This window comes from Acanthaster planci, linkage group LG01 (assembly GCF_054643075.1).
Source record: "Acanthaster planci isolate LZ-2023a linkage group LG01, COTS_SCS, whole genome shotgun sequence".
In the NCBI taxonomy this organism is placed as follows: domain Eukaryota; kingdom Metazoa; phylum Echinodermata; class Asteroidea; order Valvatida; family Acanthasteridae; genus Acanthaster; species Acanthaster planci.
In genome coordinates, this window is record NC_141777.1 from 12,944,111 (window position 1) to 12,970,250 (window position 26,140).

The window sequence follows — 26,140 nt, forward strand, 5'->3', positions numbered from 1 at the left end:
TGAAACATTCCGGCAACTCATGGTTGCATTGTTTGTTTATTTTCTTCTTTCAGCGTCAGGTTCTTTGCACCGATGTGCTCTTCCCTGTAGTATGTGACCTGTGCGAGAAGGCAGACGGGGAGTTGAAATATCACGCCAGCGAAGGTACCAAGCACTATCAGTCACCTTTTCAAGTTGCTTTTATTGTAGGCCTGTGTCAGGTACCCACCACAGGCCTAAAGGCCAAGACATCCACTTTCTCGTATTCATTGGACAACTTGGCTTTTCTCAAAAAAATAAAATATTGAGTGTGTCAGAATGTTTAAAAAATACCTTGAATTAACGGTATTACCAAAGGATTCATTTTTTTTGTAATTTTGAGGGTGTCGGGGTACCTGTTCACAGGAACGTCACCTGGCTTCCGTAATACCCGTAATTGCACAGGCCTTTTTTGTTCTGGGAAACATTTTGGGAAAGTTTTCGTCGTCCTTGCACATTTGAATACTGTGCTTACGAATTTGTGCACAGTCCAACATGGTTACACTTGACACCTTTTGAAAATCAGGAAAACAAGAAGCACTTGATAGATGAAACATGTGGAAAAGTAGTGTTTGTCCTATTTGAAAATGAGTAACAGGTGTGCTGTTACATAGAAAATTGTCCAAGACAAGATCACATTTGCATGTTGTTTGCAACATAACATTGTTAAGATGTGAATGACAAAAAAATTTTGCATTCTTTGGCAAACCTACAATTGTATAGACTTGTCAGATGCTTGCCTTCTAAATTAAGCATTGATGAATATTACACTGGTTTCGCACAGTACTCTTATTACCCGGGTAAATAATTACCCAAGTACTTGTCCACACCCAGGTAAAAATAACTCGGAGAATTGGTTTCACACTACACGCTTCACCCCGCAATTCATCCTACCCACTTTGGTGCGTACCCGGGTTAGTAATCGACAGCTTTCACGCACCGAGCGCGATCGCAAATGTAAACCCGGAGAATAGCATCACTTGACCTATGCCTTCCCACAATCCTTTGCGCTCAGTCACTTGACATAGCCAACATGGCTTCTGACGTGTTAGCTTTCAATGTGCTGCTTTACACGTACACATAATCCTTGTGGTCAAGACTGGCGCCCTGTAATTTATTGTGCGGCAAACAAACAAAAATACAAGTTACCAAATGGACGTAAACCCGCTGCAACAAGGTACCAGCTACGGAAGATAGTAAAGTCATTGCAGCCCAGTAAGCGCATTGAAAAATGGCACCATGCTGTGAAGTTTTTTCCTACGCATGCAGAGAGCACGCAGACAGCTTGACGAACCATGGGCGAGCATACCCGGGTTGGACTATTAGGCGAGCGTTCACACATCCAAGGGCAACCCGGAGAATCGTCTCAAGGCCGCCGTTCAACCCCGAGATTGGTTGGTTAACCCATCTCCGGAGCAGGGTTAGAAATTACCCGGGTTAAGTGGGGTTTTGAGGCAGTTAACCCGGAGAATTTCTAACCCCAAAAAGTGTTGTGTGAACGCTCCAAGAGACCCAGGTAATCTCGGGGTTAATTTTTTCGTTAATCCCGAGATTACCCAGGTAAGGGCACTGTGTGAAACCGGTACTATTGATGCATTAAACACAAAATATTGGAGGAAATAACACATGTTTAATTTTCTCTGTTTTCCAGTTTATTGCGTTCTTAAAAGAAATTACCTGTAATTTAGAGCCATGCACTTAAGCAAAGAAAACGTGTGAGCCACTATATCCAGGGCAAAAATCTGTCATAATTTATTTTCACAATTTATCATTTATAAAATTATTTTCACTTGTGACTTCATATCATGATCATTTTTTTACCCGTGGCTTTGAAATATTGCTTCATTTAATTTATTTGCTAATTTGATGGTTTTTGATATTGTTTCAATTTTTTATTTTTTTATCTGCAGCCTTGAAACTCTACCTTCAAGCAATGAAGCATCTCCTGCCAACTCTCTGCAAGGACTCCGTCCGGCTTTTTGGCCCAGATGCTGCCCACACGCAGAGCGTCCTGCGGCTAGTCTGGCTGGAGTGGCAGAGTCCAGTGGACGGAGTGACAGAAATGATGCGGTCAGCGCTGTCCACCCTGCTGGACTTACATCATCGGGAGAACAAGAAGCAAGGAGTCACAGACTCTCAGGTGCGTGCTTCAAAAGAAGAAGTCAGACACCTGTTTCCTAGATTAAGCAGGAGAAAAAAAGGTCCTTGTTTGCTTTGCCATATGAACATATGTGTGAATGAAGATACAGAAAGTAAGCGCAAGTTAAGTATTTCCAGTTGACACAGTTGTACATAACTATATCAACCACAAAAAAGTCAAGACACAGTGACTTTCTTTGCACATGATGTCAATGTAACATAGAGATCAGTGATTCCTTCCTTCCTTGATGAGCTGGGTTGGATTTCTTGTCCTTCTGTGTCACCAGTTGGTGGACTCCATTGCCAGCTCTCTACTGGGCACGGCGTGGCACATCAAGGGACGGTACCTCCTCCTGTCCAGTCTGGTACCCCACTCCGGTGCCACACGCCTCCTGGCAGCCCGGCCCAGCCTGCCCAGAGAGCTCCTGCGCTGCTTGGCGACCAATCACTTGGCCGCTGCTGCTACTGAGCTGCACAGCACCCTGGTGCGGAAACTGAGGGAGGAAGGCGTGGCTGGTGGGCACAGCCATGGAGATTGGGAGGAGGAGAGACAGGCCGAGGCATGGGGGAGTGTGTGGAAGGACGTCATGCTGGAGGGACTGTGCAGCAAAGACAGGTGAGGTTTGGCTCAAACTACAACCCTTGTTGCCGCAGCACATCTTCACAACCACCTTCTGTTCACATTTCAAATGAGTATCATTGAAACGAGATAATGAACATGATGAAGGACCGTTATGAAGGATGGGAAAATTCACAGCCCGCGTTAAAGCATGTAATACACATTGGAATAAATAGCGTCTTCAAGTACACCATATAAATTAATTCTTCACTGTTATTCTGCTGAATCAGGATGTAGGAGAACAGTTTCCTATCCAGGGATCACCATTGGAACAAAGTGGAAAATATGGAACCACTTGGTTCAGGGTTGCTCAGAGTCTGAAATATCTTCTTTTTTTGAGAGAGTGAGAGAGAGTTTTCTATTTCAAAATGTTTTAGAATGTCCAGGCTAGAATATGGAAAGGTTGAAGGCAGCAGGTACTTTTTTCACTGTTGCATTATAAGATCGCCAAAATCAAAGGTGTTGCATGTGCTTTGTAAACTGCAAAATTTTGAAGCTTAATAAAATTGAATGGGGAGTTGAACAAATGCATATTTGTGTAGCAGAATGGTGCAGCTTTCAGTTAATGTGCGACTGTCAGCACTGAAATGAATATATCACTTATCCTTGTCAGAAACCTACATATATGATCTCTTCAAGGAGACATCCGTGTTGATAAAGCAGTAGGCTCAGGTACTAACTGTCAACCAGTCAACAGCATTCGCACATGTGTGTACATGTATATTTTTGTTCATTGGTTGGAGGGTCTAACTACACCTGTGCAAAGATGCTAAAGATTGTTGATTTCTTGCCACACTTTCAAATTTCCTTTCTTGTTGCTGTGTTGCAGTTTGATCAGATACCACACCGCCAAGTACTGGCTACCATCAGCTCTCAAGAGCTTCCCTGGTTGCTTCAGTGTCCTGATGGATAGCTTGGCCAGAGGATCGCCAAGTCAGCCGCAGCAAGCACAAGTGGATGACTCAGGCATCCGCAACCTGCACACGTGTGTCATCCTGCTGAAATATGCCCGGATAAGCAGCCTGCTGAGTTCTGATTGGCTAGTGAGTTTGCAGAAATGACACAAATTTGTGTCTACTTTCTTTGAGATAAACTAAGAAGGAATAAACTTAAAGTTAAGGGAGTTTAAGGTGGAATCACTTCGGAAACATCAGCCATTAACAAGAGAATGAAGCATTCTGTCAACTGGTGATCATACGTACATGTACATACAAGTCATACATATATGTATATCAGTTGGCTGAGGGGTGGGTTCAGTATCATGTATGCATTCTTTTGACCAGTCACATGATTATTCTGGACCAATAAAAACTTAGTATTCAAGCCAGACGTAGATGTTATTGCCCACGGGCATCATCTGTCATAGTTACCTCTTCTGATGGGAGTTTGTCAATCCTAAAAAAAGCAATCAAGCCTCTTTTTTGATATCCTGCCTCAGGACAAGTACAAAGACATCATCTCAGCAGGACTCTGGCACTCAGAGGACAACATCCAAGCTGACGCCTTCGCACTCCTGTGCTGCTCCCCCAAGAAATCGGAGCTCCCCTCTGAGGCCGAGACAGGCTTGCTGCGGGAGACTCTCCCCCACTTCCTGAATTCCGATTCAGCCGCATTCCGCAACCAACTGCGGCACAATGTGAACATGTTCGTGACCAGGCTGTGCGACGGCAGTCTCGCCTTGTTGAAACGACTCACAAAGCTCGTTGCTGAAACAGAGGAGAGCGATCTCTCTCAGAAGATGGGCGAGGCACACGTGAGCGAGAGGAAAACCAAAGGATCCTCTTCACATGTTGGCAATGGACTCACTGAAACTGAGAGTGCACAACTATCCCTTCTAAAGGAAAGACTCCTCCAGGCAGTGGACTGCCTAGATTGGCTTATAGAAATGTGTTTTGGGTCTCTATTCCCGGGAGCCTGCTATCAACGCAAGCGAGCAGCCTTGGACATTCTGGCCGTCGCATTCGAAAGTTTGTTGTCTGCAGACAAGCAGCAAAACACTAAAGGTACATGGGCAGGTTTTTTTTGCTCTGGTTAACTTTTAAGGGATGCATAATACGGAATTCTGTTTGGAGGATGTAAATGGTATTGATTACTTTTGTACAGTGTTTCAGGCTGTAGCTTCATTTCTCAATTAACCCTCCTTTGGTTTTACAGCACAAATATGAATGAGTGCCCACGGTCACTCTCTTGCATGTGTTTTCTATACGGAACACAAACATGCACAGGTTCAGTGTGTACACAGTTGGTTGCCAGCACAAAATGACACAGGGTCTTCGGTGCAGTCCTCTTCACTGCATTTGGTTTACTGCACAATTATGCACATGAAACAGTGAAGCACAGTTGTTGGGCAGCACAAAAGTGCAATCTGATATTCCTGTGAGGGACAGCTGATGCAGTGCACAACATGACACAGCTGCGGTTCTTTGAGGTATTTACCAAGTGACCCAAAGAGTGACTTCAGCATAGGAGGGTTAAGAAGCTGTTTTCCAATTTAGTTTGAATGATGCCAAGAATCTCTTACTTTCAAATTACATTGTACACTTACATAATCACTTTACAAGAGACACCAGGGTCCTATATACTCTTCAGGAATGGCCCTAAGAGCTTAGAGCATTGTAAAGAACCAGGCTATCGGTGCAAAGCTTGGTTGACATGCAATAAAAGGACGTGAGTCTCCTGTTTTGTTTGGGTTTGTTGGGTCTTCTGTACCAGAGACAGATTTCCTGTTGTCGTTATACAGTACTTGAGATACATGGACATGTAGTACCAGGGCTTTTAACATTATTTTCAAATACCGAGGAGACCTTGATGGCTTCGCTAACCTTGCACAACTGCTTCAAATCATTGCTGGAAAGTGAAGGATCAATTTCATCTGTTTAAATGGATTAGCAACAAGGCACGTGAAATGTTCTGATTTTTTTCCCTTTGCCTTGCACAGATTTAATGACATGGGCTTTGGATCACGGAAAATGCAACTTGCTCTCTGAAAGGTAAGCACCACACAGTGGTTGCTATTCAGATAATGAGTACCTTCTTAGGCCGTCAATGTGTTTGCATTGATGATTATGGTATAGACCATGTTTTGTAGGCTACCCAATGTCTTCATTAGTTTGCCTGATAAAGTTGGTGGGAGCTCTTGTGCTTACCTCTGCTAAACAGAGACTTGACAAATCTGCCAGTTCATCTTTCACCTGTAGACGAATCCATATTGATGCCTTGAGCAGGATATCTAGCCAATATATCTACTCTGTACAGGAGCTAGAGACAACATACTTTCACACAATTTTTTCAGTAGAGAAAGTTCTAAAATATTTCCAACCACAACGATGACCTCTTCCCATGTCATCTTTGTAGGAACGCCTCCCTCCTTCTGGAGTGCATCCAGGACAGCTCCAATGACCTCAGGTCATCGTCCTACCACCTGCTGGCCACCTTCTACCCAGCACCCCTCCCTTCCTCCTCGGCCTACCCCTACACCTCCTCCTCCCAAGTCCTATGCACGGCGTTGCAGTTGGTATCCAGCCCCAAGGTACAGGAGAGTGAGGCTGGAGCATTGCTTACCAAGCTGATATTCTACAAGTGGGTTGCCGGACGTTTTGGCCGTTTATTTTTGTCTTATCGTGTCTCATCTTATCTCAGCTGATCTCTTTTTGTCTGGTGTTTTCCCAGAGTCCCTTTCAACTCTTGGACATCTCGCTGCATGTCGCTTTGTGGTTAAAACGGCAAGCAAAATCAGTGATCACACAAAATCAATATCTGCAAGAAGTTATCTCAACATAGCCGTGTAGATAAGGGAACGTTTCATAATTACAGAAGGCAGTATTTACTGCGGTACCGCTGTATTTTTGCGGTACCAGCATTAAGCCCTTTAGGGTAACTAGTGCGGTGCCGCTAAAAAAAACAGCGGTACTGCAGTAAGTACCACCTTCAACAATCATGAAACGCTCCCTAACAGGCTGTATAACTTTTTTTCTAGCTAATTACATTTAGTTTGCTACCCTTCACTGCGGACTTCACCTTGTAAACCCAGCGTTGGTTTAAGCCACACGTGTTTGCCTTCAGAGTTCAATAGGAACAGAAATGAAATGATCGGTGGTACCTCATGAACTCTGTACATCTGTTTGTAGCTGCAGTGGAATTTTTGTTGTCAAAGTAATACCTTCCAGTCCATTGATGGCAACCTTTTTTTGCAGGTTACATTTTTGCTAGTGTCAATTTGTTTTAGCAAAGAACTCCAGCTTAATGCATGAATTTGCACTTCAAAAGATCAGCATAAAGATATCTTGGCATTTCCCAAAGTCAGTTTTTCAATACCATTTTTGTTTTTATTAGTTTTGGATGATTTTGTTTTGGTGGTAGCACGTCTTTGGTCATGATGTTTGTTTGAACTGTTTTTTATGCGGACGAAATAAAACATTTCTGAAATTAAGAGATGATTCTTACCCTCTTTTTTTAACAGACACTCGGTTGTCAAGAGCCTCAAGAAACTGGACGGCGACATGAGTTCCCCACCTGGTTCACCTGTCAAATCCAACAGCCCCTCCACCGAGAATGGAACAGTCCATTTTGTGGAGTCTCTCTTGACGAGCCTCGCCTTCCAGCTCAAGTGCTGCAAGCGGAACCTGCTGCAGGCTGCCTCGGTCACGCCCATGCATGGTGGGTGGGCCGCAGTTGGATGGGGCTGTTAATAAGCAGATCAAATTTGCTGAGCATTTAAGATAACTATTTATTAATTCAGAAATAGCTTTGAGAGGTCAGCCATTCCCGTTGGTCAAGAGCTCATCACACAGCTGGGCATAAATGGTTGACAAATTGTTGGTTGGCTGTGTGCTTTCTCACATAGTACGCACCACGATACCCCAATATCCATATGAAAACTTGTTTACGCCTACTTGTGAGAGGAATATACCATAACATGGCTAGAAGGTGTTCGAAAAGAATGGAGTAAAATTGTCAAACAAAATTGTTGGTAATTCATAATTTTTGAAACCTGTTTTGAATTTGTGAGTTCAGAGGTAGTTATGAATGGGCAATTTGGCTTTGGCAATTATCAGCGGCTGTTCTCCTGGTCCGGTCTTAGACTGGACAAGCACGTATTCATTCCCCTATCACATACCAACCAGAGTGGCATCTGGTGCTTAGGACTATGCCTAATATTGCAGTGAATATAGTTTGTGGAAATTGAGCATTGCCCCATACAACCCTGTTTTATTTCCACTGACAGCCAGGTAATTTTGGACTCAAACTGTACCCCAGTCTATCATGTGCTACTGCTGTCTGTGTCCAGGTCTGATCCGTGCCATCCGTAGGTGTGTGACTGAGCAGCCGACCATGCTGGGACCCATCTTTGCCTCAGACCCTGCAAACTGGTCAGCCCTCATGGAGAAACTCCTGGCCATCGTCCAAGACATCACTGGCTTCATCCTGCTCATCCTGTCGGGCCGGGACAGGTTGTCACCCTCCCTGGAGGTACAGGAGGAGAAGGAAGGGCAGGGCAAGGCGTCCACAATGATGGCGCCTTCGTTTGGCCAGATGGGAGAGGCCATCGAACGTCTGATAGCAGACTTGGCAGCCTACAGGACAGGGGAGGAGGAGGCTGGAGAAGGAGGCAATGAGGAGATGCTGGGGCTGTCGGAGGAACATCAGCTAATCCTTGCCTGCTGCTGGCTCAATCTCAAGGTAATAACATCAAATAAATATCTCTGAAAGTAATAAAATATTCAAGGCACAGTCCTGATAGCACTGAAGCCTTTTAAACAGCTATTTGAGAAGATGGGAGCATCGCCCAGACCTACCGGTAAGGGAAACCCCTGCAATGATATTCTGATAAATTTTATTCAGGCATTGTATAGAACAAACAAAGCAAAGAATGATTCCATTCGGTGACAATGAGCCAGTGGGGTATTCTAACAGAGCATGCTCAGTACAAGGCTATTCGCAAAGAGCTACGCACACCTGTGATAGTCGGTCCTATCAGTCCAGCCATTCACTGACTCACACGTGCGAAAACTTAGCACCATCTGTCTTCTTTTGCCGGTGAGGGTGCACTTCAGCTCATGCAGAGCAGATAGCCTGACATACCTGTATATGTTTACTTCACAGGAGTGTAGCTTACTCTTAGGAGGTTTGGCTGAAGCCCTGCCAATGTGCAGTGAGGGCGACCCGGGCATATTGACCTTTGACCAGGTGACCATGATGGCCAATATCTTGGTAGCCATTCTGACCAGGTGTCGGCACAAGGTAATAATGAGAACCCTAGTGGAACAGCCACACTGACTGGTGAATCAAGTGGCTACATTCTGAGCGTGACATCCCCACTTTGGAAGTTCTTTCCATGACCACTGCACATCCAAAGTTGCATTACGCTTGTCCACGAGTCTTCAATAAAAATTGGAATCTTTAATCAAAAACAAGACCGTCCAAGTAAAAACATTTGAAAAAAACAAGATACATGTATGTATGTGGGACAAAGATGATGCAAAAGGGCCAAAATGTTGAATACTTTCCTTGCAATTTAATGGATACTTCAAAATAAAATGAAGTTGGGGAGCACAAGTCCAAATGGCCGTCTTGCAATTAAAGCCTGCCATCACATAAATTTTTTTAGTGTATTTTCTGCTTAAAAGCATCTGTTCCTTAAAAGTCTTAATCATTGACAGCTATAACTTTTTGGGTTGAATAAGTTTTTTCATAGTTTTTTCCACAATCCAAAGCTTCGTATGTGCCCTTTCAAAGTGGCAGCACCAAGTACCCCTGGGGATGCATATGCATGCAATCTGTGGTCTGAGAAAAAGTGTTCTTTGGAAAACAGCGCTCCCTTTCTTGTTTATTAAGATTGCCAACAGTGTAATATGGCTCTCCTCTGAATATTGTAGTGTGGATTTCAGAGATGGTGACAGAGAATTTTAATGCTGCGCTGTGGTTGTAGAGGGTGGAGCTTCATGTACATCATAACAGGATTCGAGTGAGGTTTCCCTGATGGTGCATATTAGTTTTTTTCCTACTCACCTTTAGGGTGCTATTGATGGCTGCAACCAGGGCTTTGCTAGGCTGTGCTCTTGCCTCCTGGCCAGTCCCTGTCCAGAGCTGCAGGCCATACCCAAGACCCTGCTTGACCGGGTCCTGGCGCTGGTTACCGACGAAGGAGCCGGGTCCTCCTTCACCAAAAAGAGTGCAGGGCTCCCTCTGCTGGTGGAATCTATCGTCAGTGCCGAGCCACGGGGACGAGAGGTATGTTTTTGGAAGTGGCTTGTTGGGGTCTACTTGTTGGTCTCTGTACTATGTCTGGACCTTGAGCTGACGGGTCTTATCACTTGTGTCCATAAGCATGCTGTATTGCTCCTTTTTTTCCATGTCAAAAATCTAGAACCTTTAACCCCTTCGCAACGGATGACGGTAAGAGCCGCCGTAAAAATTGAGATCCTCAGCCTGCTTTTCAGCTATTATTCTCGGCCATACTTGAGCAAACACGGTGAAAGAAGGCAGACCCTGGCTCTTGTATATATGGTGATTGGCAGTGGTGTAGCCCAGAAATGGAAAGACCGAATTTCCTTCATAATCACCAGTTTCACAGTAGTCCCCACTTTCACTGTGTAATTCAAAGCGTGCAGAGCACGCAGGGCCACAAACCGAGAATTCGCGGTTTGGCAGGTGGCCTTTGTGGCCAAGCGAGGCTGGAATTCTCGGGGTTGGCTTTCAGAAAAAAGTTCCCGTCGTCGAGGGGTTAAGACCAGACTTAATTTTTGTGTGCTTGGCAGAGTTTGTAAAGAATGGGATGTTTCTTTCAAAATAAAGGGAAATTTTTCTTTGCACCATCCCATTGCTGCCAACCAGTCTTTTTTTTTGTTTCAAAAGTTACTGGAAAGGTGTCAGCACCTAGTACAGTTTTAAGCAGTCTCTGTCATGCATTTTGACCGGTACTTGGCTACATATCTTGAAGACTGACAATGGCCCAGGGCAAACTGTACATTGGTCCAGGGCACATTCCATTGGAAAATGTTCTGTCACATCTGTCATGCCTTCCGCAGCAGTCTATGGCCCCCCCTCGTTTTGCATGCACGTATGCACCATCAGTAAATAGCCCTCCACTTGCTCATGATCACGTTTGATCATACAGTTGTTATATTAGCAAATTATCTAGGCATTCACTGGGTATGAAAGAAAAACTGAGCAGATTTAGAAGGCCAGAGGTTGACGTTAAAGGAACCTTTAAGATTTCTACCACAGTTGTCACTTTTCACCATGAACATTGCTGAGAGAGTGTTCTGGAATGTAAGCCTGCCAGTCAGGGGTAATAAAAGGCAGCCTAATATGATTGCTGTCATCAGAGACCACTGCTGGCCTACGTCATGACTAAGCTGATGGCCCTAGCCAACGAGCCCCTACCATCCAACCCCAACGACAGGCTGGACTTGCCACAGGCCCACGCCCTCAACGTCATGATGGCGCTCTTCCGCTGCTCGGCGGTGGGCACCGACATGATGAAGCACTGCCCCGGGGCTGTGGAGATGGCCATCAGCGGGTTTGCGTCACCCTGCTGGATGATCAGGAATTGCTCCATGAGACTATTTGGTGAGATTTTGAATTTGAAGGGTGGATTGTCATTTTGCTCTCAATGTTTCAGTTAGTAATTGTAATCTGGCTTATATCACAAGTTTGTGGCTGAGTATCTCAGAATGAGATACAGTCACACGTGCTTAATAATCAGTTTGCAGCGGAGGTTGTGTTAACATAATTGGCAGTCTTCATATCCAGGGACAGAATTTCATGGACAATTTTGTGTTAGTATGAAGTTACAGTTTATGTAAAATGTTTGTTATATGTGGTAGACCTATGGGATGTCGAGTCAGCATTCTCTGCATTGATTAGCCCCAATGTCACCTCATACATCCTGTGAATTACTTGATATCAAGCTTTTACAAAATAAGCCCCTTTTTGTTTTCACTGAAACTGCAAACTAAGACATGTTTTTTGTGTTAGCCATGAGTTAATCTAGTGAGAAGATCCCAGAGGTCCAGTTCTTGAACTACCAGGCTTCATTTGATTCTGGAATAAGTTGGAAAATTTTTTAATGCAGTGAAGCCGGAGAATAAGGTTTTATAGAAGACCAACAGTGGCAGAGATAAAACACATTGGGATGAATGTAACCCTATATTTTGTTTCATTCAAACTCAGGTGCTCTTGTTGCTCGCATGTTCGGACAGAAGAAAGTACAGGATGAACACTCGCAGATCAACACCATGTCCGCAATCACCTTCTTCACCCGCTACCCGGCTCTTCAGCACTTCCTCCTCAAGGAGCTGAGAAAGTTTAAATTAGGAGAAGAGCTGAGGGGTGAGGAGGATGGGGACGACACAAAAGCTGGAGGGAGACTGAGTGGAGGGGATGAGATGGACAGCTGCTCAGTGGAGTGGAGACAGGGACAGGATGCAGTGGTGGGCAGTTCTGGTGAGGCTGGCCAAGGCATGGAGGGAGATGGAGTTGGCCAGAGGGGCGGGCTGGTTGGAGCGGGAGGAGGTAGGAGAGATGAGGGAAGACTGTTTCTCCATCCCAGTCTCCATCCAGTGCTCACCTTACTGTCCAAACTGGGGCCAGGGGTTGGCAACAGTGACACTCAGTAAGTATCAAAGCGTGTCTGCTTATCATTTAGTGTCTTACTTTCCTTAGAAACAAACACTGTATTAACCATATGCTGCCGGGTCTAAATTGAAGTTGCATGACGAGTTCCCCGGGGATTTTCAAGATTTTCCATTTTCAAAATTCTTCAAAAATTCATAACTTCATTTACCGGACGTTGACACCCACACGAATGACTGTCTGGAGGTTATTCTAATCTGATAGGCAACATCTATTGATGCCCATGTATTTCATCCAGGCCTGCCGCCTTGTAAAGAGAGCCCAGATTGTGCGGTGTTGCATAATGTTCTTTTGTTCCCGAAACTGGCCTAGTGTGCTGCTTGCACCTTTTCAAATGCAGCCAGATTAGCATGCAGTGGCATTGTATCGCTCATTGCTGGAGCGGTTTTGTCCCCTGTGATAATCCTTCCACACTGAATGCCACAAATAGTAGTATACTGTTTCAAAACAATTACGGAATACCCCCGCTTTTGACAAATGAAAAAATGTTGGCAATTCCCAGCAGCCTGGTCTTCGTACCAAGTACGTTTTTTTGTACAAGGCCTCGCTCCATTTTCTAATTTTTGGCACCCCGGCTATGTGTACAAGATCTCCGGTACCAGCCACCCCAATGGTTAAAAGAATGTGCTATTTGCATACATGTACTGTGTTGCAACCTACAACTGCTAGAATGGTTGTGTTAACCCTAACAGATTTAGTTTCTGATTGCTTTTTACCTTTTCCAAGAATTCTTCTTTCCAATCAGTGTCTTGTCTTTTGGCACTAAAATGTTTCCAAAATGCCTGGCGCTTTCTACTAAAACTTTGCCATAAAATGTGTGATAAATATACACCTCGCCCATTTCTACAATTGGACATCTGACAGTTTTAGACCATTTAAAGGACATAACAAGCTACCTAACAAATTGTCCAACCCCTCAATAAAAGATTGATGTGACGGTTCACAGGTCATTGTGGGAATTTGTGGAACCTGTGAAACAGCTGGCCGGCAGTGCAATATGCGCTGTGCGTGAACTGGCAGCCCGCTCTCTGGTTCCCCTCATACGGCAACATGATGTGCCACAGGAGATAGTCGGAATCATTGACCAGTTGCCTGGCATTGCCGAGTCTGCGCGAGATTGTAATCGTCTTCACGGAGAATTGCTGCAGGTGGAGAAGTTGTTCCAGGCAGCCCTGCAGAACGAAAGGTGGTGAACCTCTTTCATAATGTAATCAAATAATGACAGCTACATTTGGAGGGCTTATTAACTACATTTTCTTGCAAATGATATCTTGTCTTGTAGCAAAATAGGACACAAAAAATGTATGTTTATCAGTGCAGTGGTACAAATAATTTCACGGGATAACAGGTGAAACGTTCCCTTCCACAAGGTGGAGCCTCTTCTTGGGTAGTGTCTGCATTTCAGTATGTGTGTCATCCTCATAACCAGGTGAAAAATATGTGCGTATGTTGAGATAGTTGTATACTGTTCAGAAAGGTCTGCATCGGCAGTGGTATTAGTCAGTGCGCCCTCATTTGTGTGTAGTTAGTTCTACAGTTGGTCATTTCCAGCATCAACAGAAAAATTGTAGGTGAATACCAATCAACAGTAAGCATTTTTACTCTAAATCATTCTGGCCAAAAAACATGGGTTGGATTTCACCTTGATACAGGCAAATTTAAGAGACTTGGAAGGTCAAGCTAAGCGCAGAGTTGTTTCTTATGCACGTCTGTCTCGGCTGTCTCTCAGTATTCAACAGGAAGACCTGGTCGGAATCCAAGCCAAGCTGGGTGACAGAACATGGATAGCGGGGCACAGCAACCCCTGTGCGCCTGTCAGAGCTCTGTTTGTCAACGTGGCTCTGGCGGTGCTTGCTGAGTGCCACCGAGTTTGTCCAGATTCAGGGGCCATGACGCTTGCAGTGGAAATGAGGAGAATTCTGAGGGCATATTTTGAGGGTACTCCTTCACCGTTTCAGGTCTGTTCGTTGTTCAAGATTTAGTCATGATTAATCCTTATATTTGTAAGGATCTCAGAATCAATGCTGTATCAGAAAATCCCGATCCAAACGTTGAATTTTTAGGTTGAATTTTTAAAAGACTTTTTGTGTGTGAGAACTGTAATCATTTTGTAATAAAGTATGTTAACATGCCTTGTTTTTGTCTGTTTTCATACCTCGATGTAGATTGGTGTAGCCACACTCAATAAAGCCATGTCAACTGCCTACCTCAGACTGATCAAAATGACTCCTGATTCTTTGACGTCCGACTTGCTGACCTCCGTCCAGGCTCTTTTGACCTCTCAAGACCCAGATGTGAAATTAGCCACCCTGGGCTACCTGCAGTCTAGCCTGACAGGCATGCTGCGATGCTGCAACACCGCAAGTATTCAGTTGCTCCAGCAAAGGGTGGTGGACTTGCTGACGTGTCCACAGCAAGACAGTAGCTGTCTGGAGAGGTCCATTGCACTTTGGGTGGAGTTAGGACAAGGAGCGCAGGGTTCTCAAAGCCAGCCATCCTGTGATTGGGAGTGTCTCTGGAATGCACTGAGGGGATTGGTGGAGGGCCAAAGGGGGAGTGGTCTAGTTGCAGCGTCATTGCCTGCTATTGGTCAGATGTTGCAATGGAACCACATTAAAGACAGGTACTGCTTACGTGGCTATTTGAAGGCCTTGTTTGAAATATGTATCCTGGGTGCATGTTGTCATTTGTCTCACAGTTTTTGTATTAACAAGGACTCATAATCCCACCAGTTTACCAGTAACTTTATTGCCTGTGGCTACAATGTACATGTATATAGTGGAACAGTGATGGATTGATTATTCTCTGAACCAAAAACTGTAGAGATATTGTGGGAAAAGTCACCTGCACTGAGATTCTGTCCTTGTCAATTTTAGGTCTCCTTTAATATGCACGTTTGTTTTCACTTCATGTACTTATTTGAGATTGAGGGTATATAACTTTGAGACGATTTACCTCCCTACAGTCAGTGGGTTCTAGGTTCAGTCGGGCTTGCCTGTTTTATTTGAGAAGTAAACGAACAAAAAACAATTACAAATTCTAAAATTTGTGCATGTTATTCCTATCAAAGGATTCCAGAAGCACGCCATCAGGGGTCAACTTTCAGATTCTATGTGCAGGCTACATAGCAAAGTACACATAATTACAGCATTAGTCATTGTATCAATACAATGAAACCATCTTCTTCCAGATTTCCTATAACGTTTATGCTATTTTTGCACTGACTGCCTTTTTTTTAAACCAGTTGGACACATATTGATGCCTGGTGCAGCTGGATGGTTAAATACAGCCATCCCACGCAAAGCGAGACTATACGATTGGCTGCCGGCCAGTCAATGAGAATAGCTGCACCTGCAGTGTGGAGCCAGATAGCAGAGCAGCTCAGCGAGGATAGGATAGACATAGCATTGGAGTGAGTCACTTCAACTTGGATTCCTTTTTTGTTGCTTTGAAATTGTAAGTCAGTAAGTCAGTGTGCGCTGGGTGGTCTTAACGTAGTGCAGAAGACTGACAGAGAAGAATGAACACTGAAAACCACATGCCTGAGGCTTGGCCAGCAGTCTCGTACATTCTCCTAAGCTTGTTTTAAACATTTCTTGAAGACCGACCAAGCACATATTTATTTCCCATTCATAACTGCTTCATAACTATGAGTCAGAAAGTCAAAAAAGAGTTTAAAAATTACAAATTTCCAATGATTTTGTTCTCGAGTTTTACGTCATTTTTTTATACCCATGTAAAAAAAAAAATGGTATGTGCCTGTCGTGAGTAGTTGGCGCACCCATGATGTGTACTCTGTGAGATGGTGCAGCACACAATGAGTTAGCCAGTGTGCTTTATCACTCGTTAAAGACTGGCCACATGATGGGCTCTCATCCGTGGTTATGAATTGTGGTTTTTGTACCATGGTTTCTTAGTTCTGCATGGTTATTAGTGTTTTCCCAGAATCTGTGTGATAATTTAAGCGAATGAAAGCCATCACTAAACAGCAATGAGTCCAGTATTTTTCACTCAACAGAACAAATTTTTTCAAGGATTGTAGTTTTAAAAAATCCCTTTAACAACCTTTTACAAACTGCAATTTCATAACGTCCGTTTTCTGCAACCACGGCAACAAAAGAACAAGTTCTATAGATGTATGTGAACCTGCTTAACATCACTAACAAGTGATTCTAGCCCTTTTCTTAGAGGGCGGAGATTACAATCGAAATGGAAGATACGTGTACCACATAATGCAGTTGTGGTTAAAATGCACAAACGCTGCCACTGAAAGTGTTTCATTACAACTGTGAAACTTTGTCTCTTCCTTGCAACCATTCCTGTTCTTTTATCCTGAATTTACTGGTTTGTGGAATAAAGTGGATGAACAGGGCTAATCAGTCACAGAAAAAGAAAAGTTGCCTTTTTGGTACCTAAAGTAACATAAAAAAATCTTGCCAATTGTAATTAAAAACACTTCCATCTTGATGTCTGTAAACCTTCAAGCACACCAGCATAGTAGACGTGTTACTCTGTCTGTTCTGAGTGTATCGTTTTCCTACCCCAGTTTGATGGTAGTACTGCTCCGTCTCTTACAAGATGAACTCCAAGATGTTCGACTGGAGGCTGCAGAGGTCGTGTCGCTGCGGTTACCAAGAGAGTCAGTCTGTCCTCAGCATAGGCATCTGCACTGCAATGCTGCTCAGGGGGTCAGCGAGAAACCTGTTCCTTCCTTTTTTATTTCCCTGTGTGGCACACGTGTGAGCAGGAGACATGGAATTGCAACTAAATGTACATGCAGCACCCCGGCCTCTCGATTTCATGAGTCAATTTTGGCCCTCAGAATTCCTTCCGTGGACAATCACACAAAAACTGCACTCTCACAAAATAAGGAGGGCTTGGCATTTCGATCCTTTCGAATCTTTCCTGAAACATCAGGCCGTCCCTACGTTGTGATTTGTATTTTAAGTTGCAGTAGTCGACAAGCAGTTTGCAGCAGTTTTTTATTACATACACACTGCACACGTTGAGAATAGGGCAGAGTGAACTGTTTCGTTCTCCTTCTGAACAATTTTTCCAAATGTTATCATTTTGTTGGGAACATGTTTTATAGCTTGCAAGAGCACTGTCCAGAATAGCGTTTCACTGTATTTGATCTATGCACTGTTTCCCAGTGAAAAGGTGAATCCAGTGTCCATCAGCAAGCCGTTTCATGAACGTAGTCATGGCAGTGAGGTGTCAATTTCATCAAACTCCCTGTGTCAAGGAAATGCAGAGTTTGCTGAGCAATTACGCTAGTGTGCTTTCAAGCTCTATGAAGTGTTCCTTGTCGGTTCAGTAGCCTAGCTTGGTGTGTTTCAAACACTTTATTCTTCAAACTCACAGGCAATTAATGCTGAATTCAGTTTTGTGTAAACGGATGCTATTGCTCGCCCCATACAAAGTGTTTTGGGGTTTTAATTTTGAGAAGTGTCGCTACAGAAATTCTCGGTCATTTGAAGAGTGCCTCTAAACTTGGATACATGTGGCCCTGTGATTGTTAACTTTCTGCAGGTGCTTCTTGGCTACCTGTGCCAAGCATTTTCCTGGTCTCCAAAATTCATGACATCGGTTGTCTGCTTGCTTCACGGATCGGTGGATGTGCTGGAGACAACTGAACAGCTAGCATCTGGGTATGTTATAATGACACGCACTAACCGATTTTTGCCAAGTACTGGGATTAACCGTCGTCCATCTGCAATACACTGTCATCCATCTTTTTCTTCCTTTCCTTCTAACATTTTGCCTGTTCAGCTCAAAACTCCAGGCTGTGCAGATGTGCCCTCAACGTGTATGAGATCTGTCTACAAAGAACGGAATATCTAACTCCAGCTTAGCTTTTGCACAGTCATACTGGTATTCTCATTAACGTGGGTGATTGTACAAATGTCTGCTTTGACACCATTCAGTGCCTCTGTGATCCCACATGCTCAGACTGTTTGTTGCTCTAGCTGCATGTATTTTGTGTCATGAGGGTTAAGATTCTGTACATCTTTTGTGTGTTTCTTAATGTGAGCCAGCGTAGCATACATGTAGTGTGGACTTCCACTCAAAGGAAGTCCACATATTGTAGGGTAAGAAGACATTTTGTTGACTCCCACGAGTCCGCACAGTGTTTTCCCCTCTCTAAAAACTACTTCAGAGGTATTGTGGAGTCTGAGTTTCCATTGCGAAATGACGACAAGGTTGCCGGTGGAAAACAGTTGTTGGGGCTTTTGGGGGTTAGGGTTAATATCTGAAGAAGGACGAGGAACAGTTAAGCCATCAGCAAAATTTCAAGTTTAAAAAGAATGTTTGCAGTTCAAGAAAATTGGTATTTTCACTCAGTTTTCTGAACTGCATGAAAACAATAGAAGGTACATAAATGTAGGCAGGTGGGTAGGGACTCATTTGTTTCTGTGTGGATGCACACATGTACATTTTGTGCTTCTGGTCGATGGGCGTATCCCTGTTGAGCACAACATTACAAAAATTCAGTTTTCTTCTTTAAAGCAAATTACTTTGGAACGATTTCAACTATTGTCATTTTTATGGGAAGGAATGCTTTTTTATATTTTCCAGTGGCTCTCATCTCTTCGGACAGGAAAGCGCCAACATTTATGCTGAGGGCATCATGGAGGCAAAACTTCTGTACCAAGCAATCATGGTGAGCATGTTTGTGACCCACTTTGTGAAAAAGGCACATGTCAGCGATAATCATGCAAAGCTCTGATGTTTTTTCTAGCATGCATTTTTGTTTGATCAGAATGAGCTCCGGCACCGTGCTTACGTACATATCTCTGGTGGTGGGCATGATACGTGATCTTCGACTCACCAGCCAGATGACAGGAATTGATACAGGTTTTGTACAAACTTATTTATGCTGTTTTTTTTTCCCCCTGACCTGTTTGACAGCACACAGTGGAGAGGGAGCAAGCAGCACACCCGGACGGTTTCCAGACCTGGCTTTGTGGCTGGTACGAGGGGGTGCCTCAGCTGCTGGATGCCCACGAAGACCTGGTCAACACACAGCAAATCCTGGAAACATACACGGCACTAGGTGGAATGATTATAACAACTTGCAAAGTCGTTGTACAAAAGTGAAATATTTCTTTTGGATTCGTTTGTCAAGAGCTTGCTTGAAAGTGTCCAAACTGGTGCCTTGTTTTGTAGTGAAAGTTTGCTATTGAAAGACATAATCATAATACTGACCAGATCCTTCAAAAGAGTCTCAGGGCCGTCTGGTCTGGGTAATATTGTTTTAGCTGGCATGAGAAAAGCCAAACTGAGCTTTCCCTTTTGGTGCATGCCATCCTGATGAGAAATAATAGACATTATGTGGGTGAGAAATATCACAGTTACCTGTTGAGCGGAAGTAGGGGCTAAATGGCCCCCTACCCATGTTCCCCAGTGCCTTCGTGAGCAACAGGAGCAAAGTGCTCTCTGTAAACTTGATACTGAAGGAAAAAAGAGAGGGAGTTTATGTTCCACTGTGCTGAAGAATGTGAACATGGATTGGAGTCCAGTAACAGGGAATGGCCTGGTTGGGTTCTACTCCTCAAGCAGTGTCAGGTTTCAGTGGAGGAGATAAATAGACATCAATGGATTCAGTTGGTTATGTTGTAGGGTGGATAAATCCCAAATAACCCCCCCCCCCTCCTCATCATCATTGAACTGTCAGAGAGGACTCTGAACAAATTGTTCAAAAAGGCATCTGCCTGTTGGCGTCCATTTTAGTACGCCACTGACACAGGTTTGTTGGTCTTTTTTCACTGCAGGGGGAACATTCTGCGGTGTGTCCAGCCACAGCAAACCCTATCAAGCCATCTACAGGCAACTCCTCTACGTCAGGCTCCTCTGTTCAGTAGCCAAGGGACTTGAAGTGGACGAGATCTCTTCAGGAGCGATGAGCGAACTTCAGGAGACCGTGAAGCATATGGCCGAGGTAGTTGTCTCGCTGTCATCAATCACACGAGACCAACTCTTGCAAAAGTGGGAGAATCATTGTGACAAATCGTGTGTGGTTAGAGAACAAGCACATAAATGATTGCTTTTGTTATAAGACCAATTTAGGATTAATATTCCATGTAGCCTCTATAACACTATTGAGGGAAAGTCAATAAGCATGTTTTGAAAATCAACTGTGACAATCTTCACAAACTGTTTGGAGCATGTATTGTTTTCCCAGATATTAAATACATGTAATGTAGAAAATTAAAAGTAGTCCTAAATTTTGGACTTTTTAGCCTGCTGCATTTGTAATGGAATCTTCACAGTAAGAAACCTTTAAAAAAGTTGGAGTGGAATAGTTGACTGGTTGAAGTCAATATTTATTGCCTTTATGTGTAATTGGTATTTTTTATCTTAGGTCTGCATTGTCATTTGATTTTGCAGATGCCCTCAGTTCATCCATGCCTGAAGACTGAACTCTCCTCCCTCCACGAGTTTCTCACAGAATGAAAGCGACAACTTAACCCCAACTTGGCTGTGATCAGAGAGACCAAGATATTTCCCACCTACCAACATCTATGACTTAAGTTGTTCACTTTGAAAGAATACAAAACTAGCAGGCTAGCCCCTGTCCATCAAAAAAATTGCAAAGCTTACATTTCTCTAACATGTAGCATTTATAAGTGAAAGCAATTAAAAATAGACTTGTACACTTGTTGGAAAGACAAATGATGTATTGCTTCATTTAGTCTCTCACCCTTTACTCTTGCAGCACTTACAGGGCTGTACTGACGAATGTTTGAATATTTTAACATTCAATCACAAATATTCAGATATATATTCTCAAAATCCAATATTCGGCGTGTAAAAATCAATGAACTAACAAGGAAATATGCAATTATTTATTTAAGAAAATTGGATTTGTTAAGGCAGCTGAAGTGTATGCCCAACAAAAAAAGCAAGAAAATGACCGTCCAGCATTCCTTTTTTTCGTGTCTTTTTTTTTGGGGGGTGGTCTTTTTGGGGGGGCTACTTTTTGTGGTGCTTGATTTGACTTGCTCCAAAGGCCATAAAACACCAACCAGGTTATGGGCACCTGTGCTAAAGCTCAGCGAGACAGGTAACCACATAAACATGCGTATTATGTGTCCAATCTTGTATAACCAAATATTCCAACATTTGATCAAATGGAAGGTGGAAATTTGAATGTTCAATTATTCAAATTGGCTCAGCTTAAAAACTTAGGAAGTCTTGAGCTGTATGTATCACATATTCGACTTCATAAAATGATACTTTTTGCATGGTATTGACCTCATCATGTGGCAGCCATCATGCTTTTATACAATTCATGTGTAACCAAGTCTGTTCTCTTCTATGTTATATCACTGTTGCCAATAGGTCTACAGGGAACAAGACAAACATGGCAGCATCCTGAAAAAGGTCTGTAGCCGTCATGGTCGTCAATCGAAAGAAGCTGGAAACAGTGGCAAACTTGGGGGAAATTTCAGAAGGGGCACCTGGGGGTGCACACATTGTTTCCAAGGGGGCACTGAAACAAATTGACTGTGGTTTGTACATAGACTTTTGTACATTTTTGTACAAAATTTCATGGGGGGCTTCACTTCCGGGGCACAGACTTCCACTGGTGGGCATGCCCCTGTACTCCCTTCCTGGTTGGGACAGAGATTTTAATTTCTTCCTTAATTTCACCTCTCAGCTCCTCAGATGTGCTTGCCTTTGGCAACTTTAATTCATCCCTCCCCCAGCAACAACTTATTCCCACGGCACTTTTTTGTAACTTTGCTTGAACATCAGGTTTTCATTTATCAAAGCTTAGGTATGAATTTCACTCATTCATTAAAGTTTTTAAATAAATTTCTGACACTTATGTAAACATGCACAACATCATTTTAAAATAAATTTTCTTCAGAGGATGCAACATTGAAAAGACAATCTTTTTATTGTACATTTTAACTTTATGTAATAAAAATACGAATGGTGTTATCAATAATTAAAAAAACTAGATATTTTGGGACACTTCAATTCTACCGTTAGTGCAATAAGGGAAGGACATCGGCCTTGGTGGAATTTTATTTCCTGCATTTGTCACCACAAATTTGTTGCAAATACATTGAATATTTGTATGAGAGCCCTAGCTTTATGAATTCATTTTACTTGAAGATTTTTATGTTATTTTAGGTACCGAGAGGGCAATAATATCACGTTAGTGCTGTTCATGGCATAACGGGTGAAAGGATATTACAAATGGAATTTAACCAGATCCCAGGTCATCTTTGATGTCTTTTTTCCGGTTATGGTAATAAAATTACTTTTATGGGACAGAAGTTGGAGACCTCTGTGTTCTAGCAATAGCTGGATTTTGTTTTCCTACCTTTTGATGGTGGATGACAAGGGCGGAACGGGGGGGTCGAAGCCATTTTTTAATAACGAAGGGCAATTGTTGGGACTTTGTCCTTTCTCTTACTTTCAAAAGTATGTCAGAATCCAGCTTTATCCCTCTTGCCATCAAAAGTTGCTTGCAAAAGTTGATTCAAATTTTTATGGCTCACCGAAAACGTCCAGTTTATACCCCCACGCCGTAAACCTGTCCTTGGTGGCCGATTGTTGTGCACGATGTGCATGATCGCTTACGTTGAACAAGGATCTGTGCATGTTTACCACTACACAAGTGTATGTCCATGAATAGGAGGCCCGTGTTATAGTGTCGACTGTGAATTTTCTACCGTCAAATTACCAAAGTATACTATGTTTCAGACAGCACAATAATTCTGAAACCTTTTTCCTTTGGTAAATGTATGTTCCGTTTCGTGGTTCCTCAGAAGTAAACTGTTCTAAGGTGACGGCAACTAAAGTTTCAGGCAATGGGCAGGCGGGGCGGATCTATAGCTTTCACTTCACGAAACGCGGGAGTTGATGTGCGTACTGAAGCCTTTGAAGGGATGCCCTGTTAATAAAGCATATCACGCACTGTTCCCTGTTGAAAAGAAAACTTCACTGCAGATGGAAATGGACGGCGCAATTCTCGTCCAGTATTTTTATTTTCTTTTTTACTCATTTCCCGTCATTTCACTCGTAGTTCCTTTTAATCCGCGGCAGAACGGGGGGTTGCAACCCCCAACCCCCCTCTAGATCCGCCTCTGCAGAGTGCTACAAAAATTGGAATTTACGTAGGCGTGGAGCAAATTTTGTCACGGTTAGCTTGATATGAGGAAGGGGCACATAGAGCCAAACAGAAAGGTCTGCGCATCCGCGGGGGGGGGGGGGCACACGGTCAAAAATATTATGCAAATAATTGACGAGAAGGGAATTAAGTTTATTTGAAGGATATACCCCTGAACAACCCCCTTTTTTATTACGCCATCATGCAGAACGTATAAGGCGTGAGATTTGAATTTGGAACTTTTTACAGATAATACAGGGCTTTTCTGTCTTGTGTTTCATTATTTGTTGTCAACTTAGCGAGTGTCTTCCTCAATTTCCGATTGCATGCAGTACTTCTGTTTTCCTACCTGCATGAATTAATTCGCCTACCTTAGAAAATTATTTGAAATAATTTTCATGCGATCAAACTAATTATTTAGTTGTAATTTATGAACTGGGAACAGTATTTTTTTCATTAATATTTGCCAAAAAATTGAGTGGTTGGCGTTGCTGAGCGTGCATGCATGGGATCGGGCGAAGGTAGTTGGCCTTGAATCAAATATACCTGGTTATTTCGCATACATACAGTTTGTGTGTACATTACTGTACATGTACATGCGTCTGGGTAGACTATCGCCCAATAATCCTGTAAACGTACATGCGATTATCAGACAGGGTCAATAAACCCCTAACACTAGCACAGATATAGAACTCTATATAACACAAGGTCACCGAACGTCCAACCATGTGCTCCACACGGCGCTCAGCGTAAACCAGGAAGTAACACGTGTATATGTACTGTACGTACGGCCCCCGCAGTCAGCTGACTGCGGTCAGCAGCAGCTGGCAGACTAAAACGATCAATGTAGGACAAATGAAAAACCCGTTCAAAAGACGCGGGGTACCTCACGTGTTCGCTTGCGTAAGTCCATTTCTCAAAGAGGTACGCGGAATTCTGGCTTTTCTAACAAAGAATGGATCATGTTGCCTTGTCTTTGAGATCAAACGGTTATTTGCCATCTTTTCCAACTGTACTTCTTTTACTATCTCACTCCTTGCCAGCTCGATTCAATCCATCGCAGAAACTGGTCGAGTAAGCATACCGTCATTTGGTGTAAGGTAGCGTGGCCGAGCGGTCTAAGGCGCTGGTTTTAGGCACCAGTCATTTCGATGGCGTGGGTTCGAATCCCACCGCTGCCAATTTTTTTCCTAATGTTTTCTCTGATTTGCCTGTGAATTTTAGAAATTAAAGATACCAGAATCGACAAAAGTATTCGGTACCTTTTATTTTGGGGGGTAGGTTCGAATGCCACAAGTTTAACGCAGCCACTGATCGTATGATCAGTGACTGCAAAATTGGGTCAATTGTGGCTCAGAATTTCAACTGAAACCTGATAAGCGCAATATTGAGGCATACTTCAATAAAACGCGACTTTTGCTCATTGCATCTCGTTATATCATCATTTTAATGCTTGTAACGTCTATGACTATCGATGTACATGTATGTGGATAGCAGTTATTGTCATCGTAGACGTTGATCTGGAGTCAAACAGTTTTCATTTTCTTGCTTTGTTGTTGTTATTGTTGTTGTCAGTTTTTTTTGTCTTGTATACTTCACCGGTCGCACAACCACGTAGGCCTAGACAATCTCCATGTTCGTATAATGGAATCATTTTTATCATAAATGAAATAGGAAATAAGCAGTCATGTGATAGAACCTTCTTGTGAAATTGTACATACCTTCAGGTTCAAGTTAGACAAAGAGGCCTATAATTTTATGGGCATCAATTAATAGTAAGTTTAAGTTGAAATCATTTGTTTTCCTTTCGCACAAATAAATGATAGCAAATTTGAATGACTATGAATAATTAAACTGGATTATACTGGATTGAAAATCGAATGTTACTAGCAAATATTATTGGTCGGAGTGTACAACTCAGTGTGGCTCCAAATGTGGCATTTAAATTTCGTGGCAGATTCCTCAGTAGCCTATGTTATTTTTTGGGTTTTTTTAAAGACAGAAACAAAGACTAAAATACAAAATAAAATCACAGGAAAACGTAAACGAAAACAGAATTCATTCCCCATCATGGCTCGTCCATGTTTGCACAGTTTTAAGCAACTATTGGTTGCATTTTATAGGACGCTCTAACTATGTTTAGAGCCAAGTTAAACTTCAATGATCATAGCTTTACACGGTGGACATGAACTGTTTGGTTCTCAGAAGAACCAGTTGTTTCAAACCTCATGATGACGAACATGAGACTTGAAACAGCTGACTCTTCTAAGAACTTACAACGAAACATTCCACAGTATTATTACAGCAGTGATTCCATAGGGTAATTATGGTTGCATACCTTGTAATTGACGGACAGACAAAAAGAGAAAAACGGGCAAAACGTCGTTAAAAGTATGTACTTTTCCTAAAATACAAATGGAAATCGCACGTCGTAGGTGAATCGGGTCTATTACCATGATATTGTCAGGTAGTGTGAATCTAGTTCAGTCTTTTTTAAAAGGAAAAAAGACAAAAAACTTGGCAGCGGTGGGATTCGAACCCACGCCATCGAAATGACTGGTGCCTTAAACCAGCGCCTTAGACCGCTCGGCCACGCTACC

At 43.0% G+C, this 26,140-nt stretch overlaps 1 protein-coding gene and 2 non-coding genes across 3 annotated transcripts in view; 2 read left to right on the forward strand and 1 right to left on the reverse strand.

The window, feature by feature from the left end:
• LOC110979479 (tRNA (32-2'-O)-methyltransferase regulator THADA-like) overlaps window positions 1-22,710 on the forward strand; it is a 30,263-nt gene extending 7,553 nt beyond the window's left edge. Inside the window, exons 8-30 of the mRNA XM_022235302.2 lie at window positions 54-144; window positions 1,929-2,158; window positions 2,445-2,773; window positions 3,606-3,819; window positions 4,215-4,779; window positions 5,715-5,766; window positions 6,131-6,355; window positions 7,236-7,432; window positions 8,064-8,455; window positions 8,879-9,016; window positions 9,791-10,006; window positions 11,104-11,347; window positions 11,951-12,392; window positions 13,359-13,598; window positions 14,142-14,370; window positions 14,578-15,035; window positions 15,657-15,824; window positions 16,959-17,100; window positions 17,945-18,063; window positions 18,992-19,076; window positions 19,325-19,469; window positions 20,188-20,354; window positions 20,804-22,710. Of these exons, the coding sequence (XP_022090994.2) occupies window positions 54-144; window positions 1,929-2,158; window positions 2,445-2,773; window positions 3,606-3,819; window positions 4,215-4,779; window positions 5,715-5,766; window positions 6,131-6,355; window positions 7,236-7,432; window positions 8,064-8,455; window positions 8,879-9,016; window positions 9,791-10,006; window positions 11,104-11,347; window positions 11,951-12,392; window positions 13,359-13,598; window positions 14,142-14,370; window positions 14,578-15,035; window positions 15,657-15,824; window positions 16,959-17,100; window positions 17,945-18,063; window positions 18,992-19,076; window positions 19,325-19,469; window positions 20,188-20,354; window positions 20,804-20,869 (5,154 nt within the window). The 3' untranslated portion in view covers window positions 20,870-22,710. The remainder of the gene's footprint in view (window positions 1-53; window positions 145-1,928; window positions 2,159-2,444; window positions 2,774-3,605; window positions 3,820-4,214; window positions 4,780-5,714; window positions 5,767-6,130; window positions 6,356-7,235; window positions 7,433-8,063; window positions 8,456-8,878; window positions 9,017-9,790; window positions 10,007-11,103; window positions 11,348-11,950; window positions 12,393-13,358; window positions 13,599-14,141; window positions 14,371-14,577; window positions 15,036-15,656; window positions 15,825-16,958; window positions 17,101-17,944; window positions 18,064-18,991; window positions 19,077-19,324; window positions 19,470-20,187; window positions 20,355-20,803) is intronic.
• A 1,929-nt stretch (window positions 22,711-24,639) lies between these two features.
• Window positions 24,640-24,721, forward strand: Trnal-uag (transfer RNA leucine (anticodon UAG)). Its single transcript has one exon. It is a non-coding gene; the product is annotated as a tRNA-Leu (tRNA).
• A 1,337-nt stretch (window positions 24,722-26,058) lies between these two features.
• On the reverse strand, window positions 26,059-26,140 carry Trnal-aag (transfer RNA leucine (anticodon AAG)). Its single transcript has one exon. It is a non-coding gene; the product is annotated as a tRNA-Leu (tRNA).